Consider the following 24,761-nt stretch of genomic DNA (forward strand, 5'->3'; position numbering starts at 1 on the left):
GGGAGGGAGGGCACAGGGGGTTAGGGAGAAGGGCTACACAACCTAAAGCCCACGACAGAGTACGTTAGCTCAGGATATGCTAGCTACTAAGACGTATTACTTACATATGAATTATGCAGGACCTTGGTATGGGTACCTGCCGAATAGCCTTACCTTAACTTCTAACGTCTTAGGACTTAGGTAAACGAAACTCTCTCTCTCTCTCTCCCTCTCTCTGCTAACAGAAATTCAGTTAAGTTATCCACTGTACGCATCGGCGAGCCCGATTTCGCCTTTTGTAAACATGAAAACCACCAATTCGGTACAAAATACATTGGAACATTCGACTTGTACCACACAACTATAACTAGACGACCAATCGATGTACTTATCTAACATAGAATTATAGATGAGACACGATAAGTCGAATTAACCTATACAGTAAATTCTCTCTAAGTGTCCCTCGGCATGTGAACAGAAATGGTTTTTGGAAAAATATATTTTAATACAATATATTTTAAAATTATTGACTTGGATTGTAAAAGTCATTATTTTCAGAATTCGAATTTTTGTAAGGCAAGAAAATATAAAATAAGATATTTAAAACCAATTGAAACGCGCCAATGTCATCGTTGATTTTAGTAGCGTTATTTCATAATTTTTCGTGCATAAAAATGACCGGTTAAAGGCTCTAAGAACATTCATAGCTCCTTGTCCGCTCACGCGTGAATTTATTCTACTTGTTCTCTCTCCGGTTCGCTCCTATTTACGTCCATATTCCGGTAAGAGGAAATTAAACAACGATACCATAAGGACAGGCAACCGGCGCTGCTCACACGTCACATTATTTTCTCAACTAGCCCGAAATGTTGACTTTTATGTGAATTAAATTAATGTTCGTTTCGTCCCTGGTTCACCTCTAAAATACTGCGTTTTGAAACGGGATACGGCCTTCTATTTGAACTTCGCGTGCGTGTTGCCACACGCAGGCGTAATCGTCGAAAGTGTTTCAAGAGCATAACAAAGCTCCGCGGTGTAAATTAAATTTTAAAACACATAATTTTCTAGGCATTTCTGGCGAGCCAACTTTCCGTCAGATGCAGATTAGCTCTGCTCTCCCTCTCTCTTCCTCGCCAGAGGTAAAGAGTAGCGCATCGATGCTTATTTATTGCTTTTTAAATTGTTCCACGATTTCAAGCAGAAGCTACTCAATAAAATCCCCGGTCCGGTAATAACACGGTTGGAAGTTAAATGAAAGCGGTTGTTGAGATTGGACCGAAGTCGAAGTTTCCGCATGAGAAGTTCTTGTGCCGTTGAAGAATCGATTAGAAAAGCCGATCTCGGCGTAACGAGTAACAGCAAATCACGAAATTGTAATTTCTATGGAAGGGTACGGGCGGGACGAATCATGGAACAGCATTCCCCGAAGCTTTATCTCGAGATAATGATTCTGCGAATTAGTGGATAACTTACACGCGATCCTTCTTAGCCGTTTCCTATCTATAATATTTCCTGCGGAGAAGATCCGAAGAGAACGAGTCAGTGGATGCTGGATGACGGCGGCGCGAAGGGGCGGGGGGGGGGGGGGAGGAGGTTCCGTGGAAGACCGGTGCAGGAGGCGTAATGGAGGCTAGTTAAACATTAAGCATCCCCTGATACCTTGCTAACCCCTTACTAACCCCAGTTAAGGTGTATGCAAGGTATACAGCTCTAGGTGGTTTCCTATACCTTACGGACCTCAGTATACATTCTTACTAATTGACGTCCTGCGCGTCTGCATTATGCACTCGCGATTACTCCCGGGCGTTTTCTTACTAAAATAATACATCCGATCGAAGGGCGCAAGGCCGTATCTTCTCGGAAAGAAAGACCAGACCGCTCCTCCGCACGGGATACGTTCTCTTGCGTGCAGCTATTTTCTTCGATTTTCGCCTCGGTTGTGCCTCAACCTGTTAGTGCCTCAGCCCTTTAGACATTTAAACTATTCGACGTTCCAACGTCAGAGATCGACTGGTTCCTCAAAATTCAAAAATTAATGAACGATCTGGGATTACGAATCGTGCTTACACGGATTCGTAAATTCTTAACGAGCTATTTGAAACTTTCACCGTTCCATCAATTGTTCTGCAGTGACAATTTTATTCCGAAATATTCCAAGATTATTATTCCATGGAAAATATTAAATATTCTTTGGATGCAATTAATGCAAAGTACCAGCCGAATAAAAGTTTTCTTTGGTCGAATGGAAAACTGTGCGGTATCGTTGCGCTGACAATTTCTTAATACGTATTCCGGGAACTGAAATTTCATAAATTAAGTTCCAATCCCTTCAGCGGTGGGATCGTGAATTCTCTCAGAGCTTAATAACAATGAGCTTAACGAAGACGTACCCAAGGGGTACCTATTACCGAGATATATTGTTAATACGACTGCTGAGTAAGGGTTTGTCGTTTAGACATGTGATTAGTACGCTATCGGACACGCCTACGACTTCTGAATTGGCGGAATTTCTTACTTAATGCTACTCCAGCGAGACTTAAGCGTGCCTCTTGGTTAGGAAAAGTCTTCTTTATTGTCTCGGGCATTTCTCCTTAATCGTCTCGCTGCTTAACTCCTGAAATTTTGGTAAAAGAATACTTTTCTTCATTTAGATAAAGACTAAAAGAGCATCTGAAAAATATTTTAACAATTATTTATATAAATCATCTCACTCGATACATTTGATGGAGGCCAAAGAATATTGTTGCACTTTTGTATAATAATTCTTCGACACGCTGCTATTAACCCCGTTTTTTAATAATTATTGCAAGCAACAAAATTAACAGAAGAAGTAATATTTATACGGAGGGGTGAAGTTGAGTTAGGCTGTACATGCGAGCGATAGTTTCGAATTCTCCAACGGAGTCTCGTCGCGCCAGTCTCCTCCTCTGCAGTGTGAAAAAAAAGGGGGAGCGTACATTGGGAGCCGAAAACATGATTAAAGATTTTCCGACGCGGGAGAAAATGGATTTCTGATACGCGTAATGCAACCCTATTTGGAACTATTACGCGTAAGTCCCCAAGTAAGCCCCTATATCCATTCGCTCCCGCTCGAAATATATTTACTAGATCAGAAGGTATTTATTTGCGACTTGCCGCCCTACCACCACGCGTCGCGAATACAAAAACGGCCGACTACAAAGCGAACGATATCCCGTAGCCTGAAATTCCACGCGCAGTTCCACAAATTCAATATCCACACAGTGGTTGACACCCTGTCAAACATAACTTGACATTTAAACGTTGGATTTGTTCGTTTCCAAATAATCATTTGTCTGAAAGAATTCTTGTTGTGTGCAATCAAAGGAAAAGTTTTGACGACAATTTTAAAAATATCGTAAATTGTTCCAGCGCATTCGTTCGACTGCACGATGGACGATATTCCGCGAATCTGCAGATCTGCCGCAAAATTATAAAAATTCGCGGTCCACTCGTAAAGTTCGAAAATTAAGCAAGCCGCGGTTTCGATCCGCGATTCGCGTGCACTTTTTTGCGCGGAAGCGGGGGGGGGGGGGGGGGGGGAGAGCACCTCTTCCGACACGTCGAGAAAAATCGCTAATTGGTAGGCAGGAAACATTAACAAACCGCTGCGTAGGAATCTATGATCGCAAGGTTTGATTAAATTCATTTTTACCCACTGTTTGCCCGGCTTTTCCTCTTTTCCTCTTTTCCTCCTCGCCCCCCTTTTCCCCTCGGTCTGTCCCTCTCGCTCTTCGCTGGGCCTTCAATATTTAGCGTTTTTCTATCGACGTCGTTTATTTTTTCTGGTTCGTTCGTTTATCCATCCCAACGTTGCGAAGTTGTATACCGTGGAACTGGAAACAGCGAACGGTGCACATTTCCCGCTACATGCCGTGTTCCTGGTTTCCCGTCTCCCCCCTCTCCACTCTCCCCTCTCCCCTTCACCCCCCGTTCCTCCGTCCAGCCCTCCTCTCTCTACGCCACCATCACATACAATCCTCTCCGCTTTCCGCTGCGCGCTGCTTCGTTTTATTTTCATTTGATCCCAGGCAATGGAAAGGTATGTTACTATCGGAAGGCAGGTTGGAAATGATTTCTCAATTGGTCGGCTTCTGTATATTTTATTCCGTGTCAATTCGTTAGCAACCGAGCAAAGGCCAATCTGGCCGGAATCAATCGATCTGTCGGACGAATTCATCCATAAAACGCTTTAATTACCACGCGTTTCGCCGGGGCGCCCTCCCGCTCGCCCTGCCAGCCGCGCAGCGACAATCTCTCGCGTACAAACGCATTCGAGATTCGCCTAAACGATTCAGCCGACGATCTTGATCTTCTCTTTATCTCGTAATTTATACGATTTGTTCGGACTTGGACGAATTCGGGTGGCCAGCATCTCGAATTAATTCGGTCGAGTCCATTATTAATTTTGCGTTTCGAATTTCTTGCGATATAAAAATTATAATTCAATGATAAGAAAATGACTGCAACTCGAGATATAAAGAACGAATAAACGGTTCGAGGGAATTAGTTTTGCGACAACGCCTAAGTGAAGCGTGTCAATCCTGGTTGCGCGTGTCGAACGACCTTTAACTTGATCGGATGTTTCAGCGATGTAAAATGCACCCGGCAGCTGTTTCGCGCGACGATCCGAAATAGGTTCTCTATCGTGAAAAGTGGTGGAAGCTCGCGGAAGGCATCGCCGAAGGAGAAAAATCTAATAGATGATCGAAATCGAGTTTGAGCTCCTGTAAGAAACTAGCCATTCCACCCTTCTCGCTCGTGTTCGCGTTACTACATTGTCGACACTGACGCCCCATCAAGTCCGGAATGAAATCCGGTTCGCATTTGAATCAGTAGGTAACGCAATCCATTAGGCCCTAACAGCCAATACTCGCCGGATAGAGCGAAAGAGGCGATCGCCGAGTGGAGACACGAGCGAAGAAAGTTAAATACGAACCACGGCTGGCGGCACCTTTCTCGTGCTTTAGCTGTTACGTTACATCTTTTGAAAGATACATTTCTGCTTTCGTCATTGACAAGATCCTTTTGTTCAAAACGAAATCAGAAACATTCCTAAATCAGTCTACGCTTAATAAATGTTAAAAATTTAAATTAATAAATGCAAATACAAAGTCGAAGGAACAATAAATACCGTAGTGAAATATATAGAAAGATTGTAAAGGGTTGAAAATCGCCGAATTAGAAAGAATCGCAGAGACGTCGGTTTTTCAAAGTCCCTCCGGCCATGTGAAAAAAAAGCGTGCATTAGATGACGCGTCGACGCCATTTTCAAAGTAACGAAGCCGCGTCGATGAGGTCGGTATCTTCGAAAGCCCTGGATGCCGTCGTCGTTCTCCTCGCCCGAGGCGCGATAAAGACATCGTGTTTAGAGCGAGATTCACAGCACGGATAAGCCGAAGTACAATGCTTTGAATACCCATCCAGCATCCCGATAGGATCTTAACGTCCTCTAAGAGTAAACGAAATTAAATTCGCTCGGCACTCTAAGGGCGGCCAACTGCAGCCGTTAACACGAACCACCTAGAGTCCTCGGAAACGGATAGATATACGAAAAGTATGTAGCAGGAGATCGATACGTTTCTTTCCCTTTCTCTTTCTGTGTATCCACCCTCCGCCTCCTCCACCTACGCTTCCTTCCCTCTTTATATCTCGCTGGCGTTCCCTTCCGGACTCTCTGCACGAACAAGGGGATCCGGGGATCGGTTTTCATTTTTCCCTTTCACTTTTCCGAACTGTATGGATCCCGTGCCAAACATCCGACTCACAATCAGTTGACAATTTGTATGGGCTCGGGCCGGCTCACGGTAACAGCATCGTTTAGATAGTTCGGACCGCGTGAAATCTACGGTAATGTGCGCGTTACACGATGCTATCTGCGGCAGGCTGTTTCACTCCGCGTATATGTTACAAGCCGGTTCTTTATAATTCCATGCTAATTGGGAGTTTTCGTTTCTTTGGAAATACACTCCGAATCGAGCTATCGCGTTGGTGCATACCAGACGTTGGATTACTAATACACGTAAATGCTTCTCCTAAAAGAAAAATCAGAAGCCTGTGATTTGGCCTCGTTCGATACCAGCATCGAGCCTCATTTTCTTCGCGTGCACGATTGCCAAACGAAGATATACAGTTCTCGTATTTTATCCTTTTCGTCCGCGAACCTGATAGTCCACTTGATAGCGCTTAATTTCTAAAAGCGCACGCACGCGTAAGCCGTAAGGAAAGCGAACGCGTAAAGCATCGCGAACGGCTCGTTTATCGCAAGATCAAATTTGATTCGGCGCAGGATAAGTAGCTCCAGGATCAGAATTACTTTGGACGATTACGCGTGCTTCAAACGCGGTTTAACGGCCTTGTGATTCTTCGGCGGTGCGCGTTATTTATATTGTCAATGGCGCTGCAGCGACCCTTGATGCTTTATGACGAATAAAAAAGGCAGCGACGGATAGGCCGATGAGACGGGGCGCGAGATAAATCAGCGCAATGATGGGAGACCATAGTCGGCGTGCGCGTAAACGCAGCGTCTAAACGATTTCGTTCCTGTGACCGACCATAAAATTAAGGGAACCGACGTCAACCGCCATCTAGTACAGCGGGGACGAAATAGATCCAATGGAAATGCTTTTTCGTGGAAAAATAATAATTTATTTGTTATTAATTGAAAGTATTAGATATTTACTTGAATTTGATATTTTCTATTTTACCTAATAAATTACAATTGTTGAAGAAGAAGCACTCGCGTCGGATCAATTTTGGTGTCCACTGTGCGCGTCTCTGCTTCCGGTAGCACGGCTTCGAAGCAAAAAAACGCGAGAGATGCGACAAAGCCAAAGATAAAGATAAAGACAAAGACGAGGACGAGGACGACGCGGCCGAAGGAAAATATCGAAACGAACGGGAGGCAGGAAAAAGAAACAGACGAAGTCCCTCTTACAATTTCGCCGGGGCCATTCGCGCAAACGTGAAAGGAAAAAACCGGGCGTTGCTAGCAGAAGGTATGCGTTTGATTTTTCGATGGAGTCCCGGATCGTATGGACGCACTCCGCTGGGGGATGACAATGGCGTCCCGTGGGAGGACTGGCCTACCAGCCACCCAGAAAACTACCCCTTCGTCCCCTAAACCTCTTCATCGTCTCGGTCCTCCTAATTGTTTCCTACGCGGTTTCTCCGTTCTCTAGATCCATCTCCGATCCATCCATAGAGATTATTCGCGTTTCGCTTCACTCGTGCCTCTTTCTTCCTGCCATTCTGCACCATCGACGCGAACACCCTTGAAATTTTTCTCCAATTCAATATCCCCCGATGTTCTACATAATTCATCGAGTCCGTCAGTCTATTAACCGTAACCCTTTCTCTTGCGCCGATCATTTATTATTCGTACATCTGTTTTCCTCGAGAAATTATATCTATCTCTTTTTTAAGAAACATATCATCGCGTGGCATAGAGTTCGACGCAACAATGAAATGGAAAGCAAACGTATCGTTCGATTGCTCTAAAATAAGATCGTAGAAGCAAAGCAAACGAAACGATGGAATATGGAAAATCGAGTGATCTCCTTTGTACTGTATTATTGGCTATCGAGGTAATAATTAAGCACAATAACACACGTTGCAGATTTCCAGTTAATATTTGGTCGAGCCCCGTATTACTGGCGATAGATCGTATTTCATTCAATACACAGGCCATGCAATAATAATGTAGTTACTGAAAGCTTCATTCCATATTCGAATTCAATGACAAACATATCCTCCAACTACTTCAATATTTTCCGATGTGTTTATTAAATCTATAAAGTTTCTTCCTTTTCGCGGAAAAACGATCGAACGCGCGAAATCCGAACGAATGCGGCGATGCCTATTTTTTGAAACCGAAGTAATTTTTCAAGCCGGCTGAGTTCGAATCGACGCCTTTGTCCCGTGTTATATGCCAGCAAGTGTTCGGTAAAATTAGAGTGGCACCGTTCTAATCCATTATCCGGCCGGCGAATGTTTTTCGAAGAATATGGTATTTGACATTTTGGTAAACGGACACGGCAGACACGGCAGTGGGTGCAGCATATAGCGGGCGCGCTCGGTCCTAAAGGTCGAAGAACACGTGGTCGAGGGTTTAATCTAGAGAAATGCTGAATAATAGAGGCGAGTAGAAGAGGGCTCGCGATTGGCTTATGCAATATTCAGACTTAGTTTCCGGCCAAGTTCGCGTTCTAATTAAGTTCTCGACGTTGAAAAGCGTTAAGCACCTTGTCAACTGTTTAACTGCAATCCTCCCCTGCTTTCAGATTCTTCCTTAAGTTCTTTCTCAAGTGCAACCAGAACTGCCTTAAGAATGCCGGCAACCCACGCGATATGAGGCGCTTCCAGGTGAGTTAACCCTTCAATATTTTACGAGATACGCTCTTTGCAAGAAATCTTGCGTTTATCTAAGGCTTGTGTTTATGTAAATAAGCGATCTATCGAGACTGCACATTTAGGTGCATCGCATCTAGAAGAAATCATTATTTCTTGAGACGAGAACCAAAGTGTATCACTATCAGAATACCGACTTTAAAGATATTTACATAAATTTTGTAACTTACAAAATTTGTTAACTCGTTCCGGCTTAATTTAGTTGGACGATCTTAAAAAAAAGAGACAAATGATTACTTGTCCAACATCTAAAATTTTCGCTTCTCTGTGTTAAACTGTGGGACAGGGTATTTTAATGAAGGACTCTTAAATAGATTTTAATAACTGTATTCTGCGGTCAATGTATTACAAAAGTATGGGTTTTTTGTGTTAGGACGGTCGATGTCCTGAAGTATTGATATAATCGGTTTATCGACCTTTATGAAAGCGATTTAGAGTTATTTCTAACACTCTGCCGCAAATATTCAACCGATCGTATACTTGACCCCTAATATTTGAGATTTTGCGGCTTCGATGCGTTTGGTTAGCGGTGTTGCCGAAATCGTGGGAAAATTTTCGGAAAACGGATACCGCGGCACAAAATTCGGTTATCATTCGAGTCACGACTCGCGAAATTATAGGAGAAGACGGGGGCCGTGGGTGAGACGGGAACGCCGAAAGTCCCCAGGAATTGCGTGCGGAGACGGGGCGAGGTGCGCGGGGCTAGGGGCGAGGGGCGAGGGGCGCGGGCGCGTCGTATCGGCCGTGTAGCGCGTCTGAGAATGCGTACCCCTCCCACTCGGAGGCATTCTTTTTTAATTTCCAAAAGGAAAAGAAGTTCGTCGAGGAAACGAGCAATTTCTCGATGGTGGTCGGCTATCGTCGAAAGTTGAGATCCCCATCCAAGAGACGTAATCCAAGGGGTTGGCAATTAGCTCAGCGCGGCATCAACCGACCCACCCCTATATCCGTTCACCCTTCCACCCCATCTCCGTATTACGGTTTCTCCTACTCACCGACAGCCATATCTCGCCACTCCGGCCATGTCCGGACGAAAAGATAGAATTAAAAAATAAATTACCGAAAACTTTGTCTTCGTCCTTTCTCTCTCTCTCTCTCTCTCTTTCTTTCATTTCCTTTTTTTCGTCACGCGATATCTACTTTGTCTTCGTCTTCGAACCGAAAATTAATCCAAAACTGTCGAATCCAAAGATTTGTTTAAATAATGAACTGTGAGGGGGCACAATTGAATATCTAATTATAAATAAGTTTACACGGCCGAGTATACAGTTAGGTACCGCGTGCCTTGGAAGCTAAATATCAATGTAATTAAATAATATTAAAATATCTATAAAATAGTCTATGTAATCTATATAATCTATATAAATATAAATTGTAAATTGAATTGTCCTCGAAGATTTATCGTCATGCCCCGTCAGCTAATCACACGAGCCCGCGAACGAGCAACGCAGCCTGATTCGCGGGATCGCGTTATGCGATATATTCGCCATGTATTTCGTGACTCTCGTGGACCCCCCCCCTATTTGCACGTGTGATAGATACAATCATACAAATGTATGAATATAATCTCATTAAGGCTGAATCTTGGAATACAGCCACATTGTACGTTCGGAACGTCACGGCGGAAAATGTTTGTATCCTATTTAAATATTTCAGAACGATGATTGCATGCCTGATTATAAATGATCGCGGGACAAACGGCGCCGCGGATTGAACGCGTCGCGCTTTCTCTTTTTGCTCGCTGGGGGTGGAGTGGGGAGAGGGGGACACGCGTACCATTTCTGTTTGATAGCGCCGCCCCGGCGAAATCGTTGTAAAACTTTCGGCAAATTGAAACAAGCCGTGTATTTAACCCGAAGTTTTTCGGGCGCAAACAAGGGGACGATGATTTTCGGGTGAAAGTAGAAAGAACGTTTATAAAATCGGCCGGGGAGGTTGGTAAACGCCCGAAGTTTTGTCCTTTCGCGACTCCGCCAACTTTCTTGGCTAGTTGGCCGTATTACCTAGCGCGTAACGTAGTGCGAACTTGCAAGCTTGAGTAAAACCTGACGGTCCTTCGCCGCCGGTGGAATTTTCGAGGCGGCTAAACCTCGGCCGCTAAAATTTTAATTCGAAACTCCGAGTAATAAGCAATTCCTAAACAAATTCCGAGCCGTGATAACAACTTCATTTTGGTTCCCCTTTACCTAGCCGGGCGAACGCGAAACCCCGTCTCTGCGACAAAATCCGAGAACAGCGTTGCGAACTTTTATCAAAATTAATCGGGCAACGGAGCCCACGATTTCGTCCGACAAATTGCGTTTTATCGATCGTTTCGCACTACGAAGAAATACCTCTTGCGTTAACCTATTATTTTTTACCGACCTGGAAAACGCATCCCAAAGTATAAAATTGAATCGCCATGCATCTAACCAAAGTCAAAAGCTTATTAGAATCTATATAAAGACAATCGGTGTCCAATAGGTGTCCTAAATGAAATTACTGGCACGGTGGGATCGTATTATTGCAAACCGGACCGATAACACTGTCTCGGACAGTTCGGCGGCATTTTTTACCGAAATCTAATGCAGGCGAATTTCAACCTTCTGTAACAGGTGGTCATTTCCACGCAAGTAGGAGTAGAGGGACCGCTACTGGCAGTCTCGGACAACATGTTCGTCCACAACAACAGCAAACATGGGCGCAGGGCGAAACGATTGGATCCCAGCGATCCCGGCGAGTACAACAGTGAGTACCAAAAAAAATTCTGAACACACGCGCGCGCGCGCGAGCGCCACCCTTTGCCCGCGTATAATCGAGGCACCCGCGACTTTGAGTCTCGCAAAAAATTGATGTATATAGTGACAAACGCGGGATTTTCCATTAAATCGCACCGTGTGGGATTTCGCGGGGAAATCGACTACGAGTAGTAATACGCGGTTCGGGTCTCGCTGTAACGCGAGATAATGGAGTATTAAACGATGCTTTTACTGCGGCTCAACAACAACTTTAATATTCATAATCTATTCATTTGGACGCCGCTATGAATATCTTATTCCCGATTTAATTCGTAACGAGACGATCATTTCGCAACCGCAATGGATGGATGATACGTACTTGCGGAAACGAAATGGAAGTTGTCGACGGGGGTTCCGAAGTCGCTGTTGCAAAATATACGGATTTATTGTAGCGTTGGGTACTTGGAAATTAATACAATCGACGCGTAGACTGTAGATTTGAAAATTCATTTTGATACCGAACTGATTTTGCAAGAAGATGTATAAATTACAAAATAAATTTAAAAAATAAGAAATTATTATTTCATTTCACCGTGTTTTCACCGTAAACTGATAAATGTTCGCTTCGAGAGTCGACTAAATCGAAAGTGAGATTAAAGAACATAAGACAGTATAAGACGGAATATAACAATTCCAGCGCGCAACGCACGATAAGATGGCGCGTTCGATTCGAACATTACACACCTCGTCTCGTATTAAACACTTCCCGCCAGCAATAAGAAAAAATTGTTGTCTCATCGTAATGGAATTGTTGGAATCCTCGAACGAGGGACGAGGGACGAGTAGGGGGTGTCGAGGGGCGACGGAGAAAGAGAAGACGGGGAGGAGGGGGGCGCGGGTAGAGGAAACGCGGGGTTGGTTTCTTCGAGATCGGTATAACGACTCGAGAGCCATAGTGGAGGGTAGAATCGTAAGAGGACGAGACAGGGCGTGCTCGGAGGATAGGATATAAGGAGTCATAGGGCAATTCAGCAAAGTTTGGCGTCGACCGCGCATACAAACGGCTGATATCGTGCGGCCACCCCTCAACTACGCGCTCCTCTCTTTCCCCGGTGTTCCTCCTCTTTCTCCGTCCTTTCTTTCTTTCTGCGCAAAGGCAAGATGTAAATCAATGGGATGCGGGCAAACGGGGGTTCCGCCACGTTCTCTCTGTGCTTTCTTCTTTCACTATTATTCCCTTCGTCCCTATGTAGTCGAGCTTCTCTCTCCGCAGGTTCGAACCTTTCGTTCCACCTCTTCGCGTCCCTATTTTATCTCGTCGACCGAAAACGAAGAACAAAACGAAAAGAACGATCTCGCCAATCGGACATCCCCCGCTTTATTCCAGGCGCTAATGCGTCTCGTTGCTAAATTCTAGTTTCGCGTCTTCCCCGAATCCGTCCTAACCTTACAGAGACGCGTATTTTCTATAGCTCGGATATTTTTATAAAAATACAGAGACCTGTCTGGACGCCTCTTAATTGTAAAAAAGCGAGGAAGAAAGGAATAGGTGCACAGGGTGTACAGCAATAGCTATCGGTAGTTCGCGAGATACTTTAATGTAGACAAAAATGGATATGATTAATTTTAACAGTCAAAGATGGAAATCAACGCCTCCACGTTTTAATACAAATCGCAATAATACAAGAACAAAGATAAATAATTTTCAAAAAGAATCTAGCCTAACGCGAATAGGTTGTTCACGGTGTGTCCGTTCACCGATGTAATCCAATCCGCGTAAATAGGATATTTTCAAACGGCTGCTCTTACTTCGACGGACCAGGCTGTACATAAATCATTCCGTCCGCGATACGGAATTGAAAATTTCTATAAGTCGGCCGAGTGAAAGCAGTTCGGTCGTGAAAGATGATTTTAATGAGCGCGGTGGAGGAGAAAGCAACTTTTTCTAAAGAAGTTCCCGGGTATTTACCGGGGTGAACGAAGTTACGTCGCGATCCCGCAGTGATCAGAGAGAATCGGACCGAACATGTTCGAGTACAACGGCTCCTCGACTTCGACGACGGTTTGGTGGTAAAAGAGGAGTTCGGGAGTAGAGAGTAGCACCCCTTACCGCTCAGTAATGGCACGGGGGATTTTATTTATTCCGGGTTGGTACGCTTGTTCCGGCCTCCTCTACTGAATCCCTCTTTCAACCCTCCTCCACCTCCTCCTCCTCCTCCTCCTTCTCCTCCTTCTCCACCTCCTGCTCTTCCTCCTCCACCTACTCCTCCTTCCACTCCACCTCTTCCTACATTTCCGCCCCATACCATTTCGCTCGACAATTCTCTACCGGAGTGGTTGCCAACGTGGCCGCCTCTGTTTAACGACTTTCTTGTACATTGAACGCAATAAATACCTCTGTCCCATCGAAGAATCCTCATTTACACTCGGATCGCTACCCTTTAGCGCTACACCCCCATTCTTACGTCCCTTCTATCCCCGGCGAAACAAGCGACGAATAAAATCTTATTAAGCAATATTAACGTCGAATCGTTTCGAGAAGCGAGCTGGTCGAGAACAAAAGCATTTCAATCGAAGAAAATTTGCGTTCACAAAATTTACATTTTGCGGAACTTCTTGCTAGGATCGCGTCAAATTAAAATGGTCGGTATTTCCACAGGCGTTTCTAAATGCGGCGCGTGTTTCGAGCAAATATCAAAAAGGAGCTTCAAGACCGAGTTGTTTTTTATTTCATAAAAATGAATTTTCATGGACTCTTGAAAAATACCGTTTCGCACGTTTCAAGCGTTTACCAAAGATTATGATATTCAATTTAATTCTAAAGAACTACGATAATGTCATCGGTAGAAATGTTCACGAAATCCAAAATCAAGCAATTAGATTCGATGTTTTATTCCACCGCGAGGACATCCATCTTTGAGTGGAATCGTTTGGACAGGTTGGTTGAGAGCCAGTTTTTCTGACTACGTTAAAGGGTGGGTGTCTTTTAAGCTTTTGGGATTTAATAGGCGAACAGCGCGCAAGCAATCGAAGGTGGAAGCTGTTTGAGCATCACTGGGAGCAATATACCATGATGTCAGCCACTCTGCCGTGGCTCCGTTCTAGCAGGGTCGGTGCCGGGGGTGGCTTGGCTTCGCCGGGGTACAAAATGATATCATTGGGTTATAAATTCCAAGCAGAGACACCAACGGCCCGATCGCCCCCCTTCCTTCTTGTTACAACTCTTCTCCGGCCACTCCGACCCTCATTCTCTTCCTCTCTTTCTCTCTCTCTCTCTCTCGCTCTCTCTCTCTCTTTCTCTCTTTCTGCAAGGTTGACGTCTTTCTCCTTCAGATTCTCCGTCGTTCTCTCTCTACCGGCCGCTCTCTCATCCTCGCGGCTTGAACTTGCTCGCCACGAGAAATATATACCCACCACTCACCCTCGACCAAATAAACAGAATATTCAGATAATTTTCCGTATCCCACCCCCTAACTAACCGTCTCGGCTCGGTGAGAGGAATCGCGTAATTTCTCGACTTATTCTTTTTTACCAACGCGCGAGACGAGTGTTATTGTTTCTCCGATTTCCTACGCCGGTCACGGCCCACGGAATCTTTGCCGGAGTTTTTCGGCCGTTTAACGCGGACCGCGAGGCTGGACCGACTATAGGTAACGCTGAGCTTTCTGACCAGGTTCTAGAATTTTGCTGGATTATTTTTTTAATATTTAGAAATAATCTGGAAACATTCTAGGAATTTGTTTTCGCAAAAACTTGTTACTGCGAATTTCTGAGGAATTCATGAAAACTGGGGGTTGTACTTTTCGATAATCTAGCAGCTAACCTACTTTAGCGATGCCTAACGAACACTTTTGTACAATCAGGTCTCTATACTCCGGTTCCCCTGCAAACGCCCTGCATAAAGGCAATATCGCCGAACGAAGGCTGGACGACCGGAGGATCGACAGTGATAATCATAGGTGACAATTTCTTCGATGGACTTCAAGTGGTGTTCGGATCGATGTTGGTCTGGAGCGAGGTACTTAATTTATCTTCGTACCTTATCGTGATTTATCTACAAATTCGATAAATCGATTATTTTATTAACAGTTACAGCGAACAAATTGTTTATTCGAATTCTTCGCTTTCAGCTGATCACACCGAACGCGATCAGGGTTCAGACACCGCCGAGGCAGATACCGGGCGTTGTCGAGGTCACATTATCGTATAAGACTAAACAATTTTGCAAGGGGGCGCCAGGGAGATTTGTCTATGTTTGTGAGTATAACATCTTTTTAGGTTCAACAATTAAACAATTAGTTAAACAATTAAAAGTTTCTTCAGAATCTGCACAATTGCAGCCAATAAATTAACCAATTCTACGACGAGTATAGTCGTGAAAAAACTGATAAAAAAGGATATAAACTTTGAAGTTTTTTATGATAACGATTGACTGTAGAAAAAAAAGGATTATGTTGGCCAACCGATTAATCCACGGTCCGAAAAATATTCAAGATCGAATGTTGTGGTTCTCCGAGATCCCATTGAAGCAGCGCCGGTGTTTTCGCTAATCTTTCAGCATTGAACGAGCCGACGATCGACTATGGCTTCCAAAGGTTACAAAAGCTGATTCCCCGACACCCCGGCGACCCCGAGAAATTACCGAAGGAGATTATACTGAAGAGGGCGGCGGACCTCGCGGAAGCGTTGTACAGTATGCCCAGGAGTGGAAACGCGGGAATTACAGGTGCTCCCAGGAGTCCCGGATCGGGCCACCCGCCCGCGCCGCCCACATCCAGTTCGGCGACGGCGTTCAACTCGTATACAGGGCAACTGGCAGTGACAGTGCAAGAAAACGGTAGTGCGGCGAAATGGACGGACGGTAAATATTCAAAGTTATTTCGTGTTCCACAGAAAATGGTAACCATGATGTCACACGATCAAGTACCGTCCTACACACCATTGTTTCCCAAAGTTAGCGACGAGAAGATTTCTACGGCGTGCTTTCCATTTGTTTCATTTATTTCTGACGTAAATGTTCGCTTTAAACAGAATCTAAAGCTCGTTGCTGTTTCAATTCACCGTGCTACAATTTCAACGCTTTGCATACACAGCATTATTTTTCGATTCCATCGGAAACTCCGACTGTAAGAGATCTTCCGAGAAAAAAGTATTTAACAAAGGATTTCTTTTTTCCGATTTCTTTTTGGAATTTCCAAAATCTTAAGTTCGCGCATTAATTCGCGATACATAAGAGTAGCATAATAAAATTAGTCATCAGAGATGCCAGTACCGAATGGATTTTGACCACATTTCCGTTGGTTAGGACATGGGTGAGAGAAAGTTTGTTGGTGAAAAGGGACGAGGCCGAAAATCACATGTCCGGTTATAAGGGTTAGGCAACAAGTTGCGCACAGAATGATGATATACTGACGGGTTCGTCTGACGGGCAGGTTTCTATTTTTAGACGGTAGTTCCGTGACGACAGGAGCCAATGCTGGAGGCGGAGGCGGCGGAGGTGGCGGTGGCAGCGTCGGTGGCAGTGTCGGCGGAAACGTCGACGCCTATAGGCAAAGCAGTAGCGCGAGTCCACGCGGGGTTGTAACTGGCGGCGGTTATTGCGGAAGTTCGGCCAGCACACCCCACAGTCACAGCACCAATGGAAGTTACTCGGTCGCCAATCCCTACGCGGGTAGCCCAACCCTTTACACTTCGCGTAAGTCATTTCTCAGTACCCTCAGCGACCTCGAAAACATTCTTGCCGATTCAATCATCTCATCGCTTCGACGTTTACCAAAATCTGTGTCTTGCATCGAACTGTCACGGAATGTTCCTAGCTGTTCACCCTCGGCATCGTGACAAGGAGATATCATTTTGCGACACTCTGTGCACGGTTGTTCGAAACCATCGAAATATCAATTACTATATATGCACCAACCAGAAACATTATTAGGGATATAATAAAAGGATCATGATGCCGAGGGTTGAAACGGTTCGGTAAATCGAATACTCTTGTATTCGATGATATGAAAGACCGAGATCCACTTTGACTACGGAATCTGGCCATTCGCGTCGTCGAAAACTTTGAAAACAGTTCGATTTGGGCAGAGTTTGGTCGTCGTCTGATTTCCGAGCGCATGCGTGTATCTACATGTACGTAGACGTGTACACCGAGTCCTTAACACGCAAAACAGCCAACAGCTTCCCCATGTTTTTTGTCGGTACCACACGTCCGAGTGCACGCACGTTTATGAGTTTTCCTTATGTGAAATTTTCGTTTTTAGCGCACGAACAGTATGGCATTTTCTATACGTCCGGGGACGGGAGTGCGTTCGCCCCCGTAGTACGACCACCGACTACCTCAGTCCCACCGCACTGGTCCACACAGCACCACCTCGCCACAGCCGCCCAGTAACCGCTAACCGTCCACCATCACAACCACCATCATCACCACCACAACCACCCCATGCACTGCGATTAAAGAATTATGAGAAACATTCACAAGAGACGAGATTCGAGAATGTATGTACACACGTTCATTTACAAACCGTTGATAACACCCCTGTTTACTGTGCCGCCCTCGATTACATTCGGTTGCATTTGCCTTTCTTCCCATCTCTCAATATCTCAATTTTTCTTTGTCAAATCATCCGACTCCGTATCTTTCTGCATTCGGCCACACTTTCGAGAATGCTAGAAAACTCTGCCGCTGTTTTTCCATAAGAAACCCTTTTTAGCCAATCAAAGAAATTCCATTTCTTTTTTCGCAATATTGCATAAAGATTTCTAGACTGTTGATTATTTTTAAACACGTTGCGTGAGCATACCTTGAGAATTTTTGCTTAATTTCTAGAAACTTGTAATGTATTTTTAATTTGTAAAATATTTTTGCAATCGAAAATTTATCGTAACATTCGTTAAACGTGGATTGACTAGACTGCGAGAGTCTTGCAATATCAAATCGATCATTCGTAGCAGCCTTTAACGCGACGGTTGTCTTTTGTCGAGATAAATAATCTAGCGTTCGATAGATCGTCTATGATCCGTTTGAAAAGGCGCTATAGTGACGAATGTTATTATCCCGTTTATTGCCATTGATAGTTGAGAGAGCCACTTAGCCGACGAGATCGTTAGAGTGGCAATTTTGTCGGCACGTGTCTCAACGACGGTCTGAAATACTGCTCGTTCTTCGTGTTGTAATGTGCACCGACCTTCGATCCGACACTGCGCGCAGTTCATTCAAGTCTCCGCAGTGTGCAAGGTGACTCACGCGAACCGCGGCGAATCAATCAATTAGCAGATAATGCGAGCATCGCGTCAATTTTCTAAAGTGATTTTACGACAGGAGACCAGATTCTGTCGCGATGAAATTAGTCGTCAAAGTTTAGAGAACGTTTCAAAAATGTTTCAACCGTGAAGAACTCGTTTTAGAGATATTACATTAATTCAATCCGTTGAAACGAATTGTTATCGAATCGTATGCAAACATAGCATGGCCGTCAATCTTGTTTCATGGCGTTCTCTTTCGTTTATTTTTCATCCGACGTCATGGCGAATTATACTAACGTATAACCGACAGTGGGTATGTTGCAGGACTAGGAGACGTTGTCGGTTCACCGTTCAACATGAATCCATTTATGTTGCCCACCTGCAGCCAAGGATACTCGAACACCGCCAGTCCGTTGCTCTCGTCTAGTAACAAATAGTGTTACGAGATGTAAGCTCCAACGAGAACATCCGAACGTCTCCAACATCACGAAAGCGAGATTCACTGACGCCGAATGTTTCAGCGAATTCTAACGTTCCCTTAATCATTGTACTTGTAGTTGACAATATCGCTTTCTTGAATCGGAGCCGAGCCTCTTCGGGTTCTACGTTTCACCCCGAATACGACCGTCGTACAACCAACGCCACGGGGGTAGAAAGAACGCGATCGTTCTCGTCGGAGCTTGAGAATCGTGTGTTTGAAAGTTAATATCGAAACCAGTGCAAAAATCGATAACGTTTTATGATCAACGATCGAATAAGTTAAGGAATGATACATATCGAAAAAACACTCGTTTGTTCTTTTTTTTTTCGCATCTTTGTCGACATAGTCGCTCGGATGGTAACAATATTTATACAAAAGTAAAACCAAATAAATTAGATCAGTTGTATTCGAGTGCGATGAGCAATCTATCGATCGTTGTCGAATTCTCAATGTTACGTAACAGAAAGCTGTTGTAAAAAGATTTAACCCTCAGACAAAAACTTTGTTTCGTTAAGAACGCGACTACGCACACACTTTCTGCTGTTCGAATCACGATAATTGATCGGCGGATCTTTATGCGAGATTACGAATTTCCTTTCCCCGCGTCGCACTGCAAAAGACATTTGTTTCGTCTCTCGATTATTTGAATGCATTGAAAACGATGTTATGATGTTTATAAATGTTATGAGTCTCTTTGTCTCTCTTTCTCTTTGGACACGTTGCGTACACCTGTTCTTGTCGCGAATGCGTAAAATCCGCGGTCCAGTGGCCAAAGTCTCTACCGTGTAAGATCATTTTCTTGGATTGTTTCGGTCTACCAGGCCGAACGACTATAGTCGTCTCGTAATACCGACACACGTAGCTGTATCAAACGCGAAGAGAGCCCTTCGACGGATGAGCTCGAACGCGTGTCCGGCATCTTCGTCCTCTTTTGCGGCGCGTTACGCGACGAAAACTTGCGACAGAATATTTTTGAAAGCGTTTTCCATATCGATTTTGTAGCAAGGTGGTTAAAGAAACTTCACGTAAGAGATCGAGCACGTTCGGTAAACGGGAGCAGTATACGTGCGAGCAGAAGATAGAGTTCACTCAGGGTGTCGAGGAATTTTCTAATGAATCCGAGCAGAAAACTGTCGAGGGTCGCGAGGAACAACACGGACACCCGCTAGACGGACATATCGCTTATCACTGAATAACAGACATCATAGTTTTTAGAGAGCATTTTCGACTTTGAAATTTTAACTTCCTACCCGTACGTTTTAAGAAGACTAACCAATATCAGCTAGGTAGAACGTATCGTCTAACGTGTAATTTGTAAATTTTCTTGTAAATATTGTTGCGATGTACAAAAAAAAAGAAGAAGAAGAAGAAGAAGAAAGACGACAGAATTATTTCTAGGAGCCCAACGAAACGATATTAAACGGGATTGTAGGACGAAGAATTATTATATATAGGTGTACATAATCGTAGAGCAACCGTAGCTTAACTCCGTATAATTGTACGATCGTATGGCGGCGATCCAACCTTTTAACGTGCAGACTATACGCGCGTATAGTCGGTGGAACACGGGTTATTAGTACATTCGACGAAAATTCTATCAAGCGTACAACAAAGTATGTACCCTCTCCTATTTTCGATTGTTTCACCGAAACGAACACGTCTCCAGCGTAAAACCACGTTCGCCGAGTTCGTTCCGACAAAAATTCCACCGATTTTACGTTCTCCGGTGATTTTCACGCGACTAATTACGCGATCGCGCCTGATTTTCTCCAACGAGAACGCGAAACGCGAATCGTTTTCGAATGGCGGGGGCCGCACGTTTAAACGGCGGATTGCGCGCGACAACACTGTAAAAAGAAAACCGTATACAGTATATATATAGTTGATTTGAATCACATTCGACGAGCCGGCCCAAAACGAATCTCACACCGAACGAATCTCACGAAAGTATACGAAGCATATATCGGAACTTGAAATCCATAATTAGTCCAGAGTTTTCCAGTGGATTACGAGCGTAGATCGTATCGTTTATCGGAACGAGTGTCGTTAAAAATTGATTATTGTAAACAGTTCCTTTTTGCATATCGACTTGGCGAGCACCCCCGCTCTCACGCGGATGGGTGCACTCTTTGTCCAAGAGCCGCCGCGCTCTGTGATCTTGTGATGTTGATTGTAATATTGATTGTCACTTTCGTTCGATCATGTCATATTTTACATGACGCGTCGTTGGCGTACGCAGGCGGACGCGCACGGGCGCGCGCGCGCACGCGCGTACAGACACTCGTCGGTGTATATTAAAATAAATTCAACTTACATTTTTGAGAATTAAGAACGAACCTTTGTGATTCTTTTGTCCAATCCCATCGTCAACTTCATCCGATCGCGCACCTGCTACAAAAAGGTAGGTACCAAATGTATACCTGATTTCCATCGAATCTGTTGTCGATTATCTTAAACGATTTTCTATCTAATTCGAACACCTATGGCTGTATCCGAACATACAAGTAACTCGAATTGTTACCATAAATGATTATACGACATATTAATTATACAAAATTATACGTACAAACTAATTTGAACTATATGTATACCGTTTGAAATAATATTTCGACTAATGCCGGTGCCGATTGCAATTATTAAAATTATTCGTACAGATTTCTAAAAAATTATTGCTAAGACTGTATCATACATAGCGAAGTATAATAATAGATCTCGATTATATTCCGCGTCGATCTAAAAATGATTACGACCACCTTCTGCTGCAGCCCGTGGTCTCTCCCAGGAGAGACCGCATAGTGGGATCAACAAATAGCGAAAGAGGATCTCGAGAGCCAATCCCGGGCGATTAGTTCACATGGTGTCCTATTACCTTCAGCCGCCAAACGGTAGCGCATACGATGCGCGTTATTGTAAGGCCTGTTTGTGTTATTAGATTTCGATTGGCCGGCACGTGGCACGCGGCACGACCGACACGTGCTTCATAGAAAAACGTTACAACGCGGGAACAATGGAAAACCATTTTTCTTGCGATACAGATTCCCTCTGCCCGGCTCCTGCGAAAACATTCTACATCATCACTGATTTGTCATCCGGCTATTATTTTATGGAACGCGCGGTCGCGCTGGAACATGCGGCAGCTAATTAATCGAATTGATTTTTTTTTTCTCGTCAAACAACACGTAATTGCCGATCATTGTTCTCGAACGATCCAGATTGTTTTCGTACCGATTAAACCGAAACAAAAGAGAAACGGAAATGAACCAAGTTCGCGCTAATTTATCAATTCTGTTTCCGATATCTGAACGTTTAAATATTTTATAATAATATTAGTTTCAAATATAACAGTATCAAATATAATAAGATAAAAGAAATAGTAAATTAGACTGTTCCATATTAGTATGCAAATAATATGGCTCGCTCGTTGAAACATCCTGTATTTAACGAAAAAACGGATCACTCGATGAAGAGTACAGCTAATAAATAATTTATCCGTGTCGTCCTTCACAAAATGGAGCGAATCGAAAGTGTAATGTAAAAAATTGTGGAACACACAGTAATCCTGTTCAAGGTTCGCTACGGTAGATTTTGCACTTCGATGTATACATACTAATAGGCTTTTTCACTCACGTGTTCAGAACCCCTCGCTGCAAACAACCCGCCCCTGCTACCCGCCAATCCGCCACGAGCCGTCAGCTTAGTTTTCTTTCGGCACGTGCAATCACATAAAACAGTACACGAGGTGTACCACACTCCATTTGATTGGTATCCGAGAAGAAAAATAAAACTGAAGACTTTATGGTAAATAAACAATGCTTGTTAAATCATATTTCACAGATTATATCGACAGATGCGACAAAATTAAAAAATCAAAAAGGAGAGCCAGCCTATGCATCGATAAGACTTTTTTAAAACTAATCCTTATTTATGCAAACAATCATTTAAATTTGTTTTTATTCTTTAAGACTATCGCATAGATAATACATTAAATATAAATAAAGAGAAGAACATAAAATACGCTTTCAAAACATTTAACTATCATTCTAACTATAAAATATAAAGAATTGTAATTTTCTCTATTTAGTGCAAACAAACGGAGAATACAGCTAATAAGTGAGACAAACAATTTAATTTTCTCGATTACCGTACACCATCCGTATACACCTACCTACCATCTTAATTCACAAATTTTCTCGCGGTTCTAGATTCATTTTCATGTTGTTTAATTCAACAATATGAACACCGCAAATGTTAAATCAGAAGAAAATCTGATTTCCTTAATAACTGTAAATTATATCGTGCTAAAACATATTTTGATGCACCGCTGCGTACGCGCCCTTAACGTCATAGCGATATCAGGGTAGAATTTGAGTTGGGCATCAAAGGGGATGAACCACCCGGGCTTGGCAGGGATAGGAGCAATCCTGTGATGCACCCTTGACAGTTCGCTGCGATAAGATCTGCTCTTTCGACGAGTTGGCTCCATTTGAATTCTGTTTGTGAGCCCCGGCAATGCTACCCTTCGAGTGTAACGTATTGCGCGTCTATCGATGTAAAAGAATATTACCATCTGCTGATTATCGGTAATCCTCATTCAAAGCTATAGAGTTTCCTTCATCCTGCAGTCCTTGTTATTTATCTGATAAATAAAGTATTTTATAACGCTACTCGAACCTTCGTAATTATTTCCTAAAGGCATATGCGATCTTGACAACACCGAAACAAAGCGATTCGAGTTGCATCAAATTAATGTATGTAGCAGAAATATTTACACAAACACAATCGATTCGTAATAACAAGAAATACTCACACATTACTCTTCGTAAGAATAATGATAATCCTTCTATAGTATAGTATTTCATTGTTTGGATATCCTAGTTAGCCAAACATCATAAATGTTCAAAGCTACTTTTTCTCGTGATGGAAAAGAAACTGATTTTCCAAAAAGATTAAAAAAAACCGTTCATTATTATTGAGTAGAAGTGAGAAGTATTACAAATATATTCAATCGAATTAAAACCAATTAATATTAATTGTAATAATAATATTAATAATAATTCATTTCTGCAATGTACGATGCTGTATTACTTTTGAAAATACTACATTAGACTCTAAAAAAAATATGAATAATTACTGATCACATACAAATAATTACAAACGAAAAAATATTTCTCAATTGTTTACTTTTACAGGTCTTAAGTTTATTGTTTGAATTATCATATTCTCTATCGTAATTTAATCAATTCTGCTTATTTCTGTTATTAATATTTTCTAACGTAGTAAAGTATATTGTAAAAGAATTTGAACATTTGTAGGTTCCGCCTTCCTACACGATTATAAATAGCAACTGACAAATATCTTGCTAATATATGTTGTAAAAATATTAGTAACTATGCCATTCAAATGTATTTTTTCGAATAGTTTATGTAAATTTTTTAAATAATAATAAAATCATACACGGTTGCATGTCTACTAAAATGAAACCGGTCTAGACACCAAAGCCAGGTTGGCCGAGCGGTCTAAGGCGCCAGATTTAAGCTTTGGTTCCCGGTAGGGAGCGTGGGTTCGAACCCCACACCTGGCAAATACTTTTTATTTCTTTAAATAAATTCCATCAATTGCACTGCTCGTGTTACTATTATCAATTAATACTATTCTTTTGAAATCGCAGATGCAATTTTACGAAATTGATTTATGTAAACGTGCATGAATAAGGTTCAGTAAAATAAATTGCATGATAAAAGTTAGGGGACAGAGAGAGAAAGATTAAGAAAAAAAAGAGAGAGAGAGAAGATATAGGAGAAAAATATTAAGAATAGAAAGATTGAAAAAGGATGTTCGTGTTTATGGGAGGAAAAAAGAACAGTCGGTAAAGTAGATGTCAAGGCAAAAATACTGGCGGAATAAAGAGC

The 24,761-nt window shown here is 43.1% G+C and overlaps 1 protein-coding gene and 1 non-coding gene across 3 annotated transcripts in view; both read left to right on the forward strand.

The window, feature by feature from the left end:
- Kn (EBF transcription factor knot) overlaps positions 1 to 21,103 on the forward strand; it is an 88,380-nt gene extending 67,277 nt beyond the window's left edge. Inside the window, exons 7-13 of one of the 2 annotated variants that reach the window (XM_078191782.1) lie at positions 8,280 to 8,361; positions 11,001 to 11,133; positions 14,987 to 15,141; positions 15,254 to 15,380; positions 15,682 to 15,984; positions 16,570 to 16,818; positions 18,696 to 21,103. In XM_078191782.1, coding sequence (XP_078047908.1) covers positions 8,280 to 8,361; positions 11,001 to 11,133; positions 14,987 to 15,141; positions 15,254 to 15,380; positions 15,682 to 15,984; positions 16,570 to 16,818; positions 18,696 to 18,808 — 1,162 coding nt within the window. In that variant the 3' untranslated portion in view covers positions 18,809 to 21,103. Of the gene's footprint in view, positions 1 to 8,279; positions 8,362 to 11,000; positions 11,134 to 14,986; positions 15,142 to 15,253; positions 15,381 to 15,681; positions 15,985 to 16,569; positions 16,819 to 17,386; positions 17,616 to 18,695 lie in introns of those variants that run through there. The other variant, XM_078191781.1, reaches the window with a different exon arrangement.
- A 3,246-nt stretch (positions 21,104 to 24,349) lies between these two features.
- Positions 24,350 to 24,433, forward strand: Trnal-uaa (transfer RNA leucine (anticodon UAA)). Its single transcript has one exon. It is a non-coding gene; the product is annotated as a tRNA-Leu (tRNA).
- The last annotated feature ends 328 nt before the right edge of the window (positions 24,434 to 24,761 follow it).

Source organism: Augochlora pura, chromosome 10 (genome assembly GCF_028453695.1).
Source record: "Augochlora pura isolate Apur16 chromosome 10, APUR_v2.2.1, whole genome shotgun sequence".
NCBI classification, from domain to species: Eukaryota; Metazoa; Arthropoda; class Insecta; order Hymenoptera; family Halictidae; genus Augochlora; species Augochlora pura.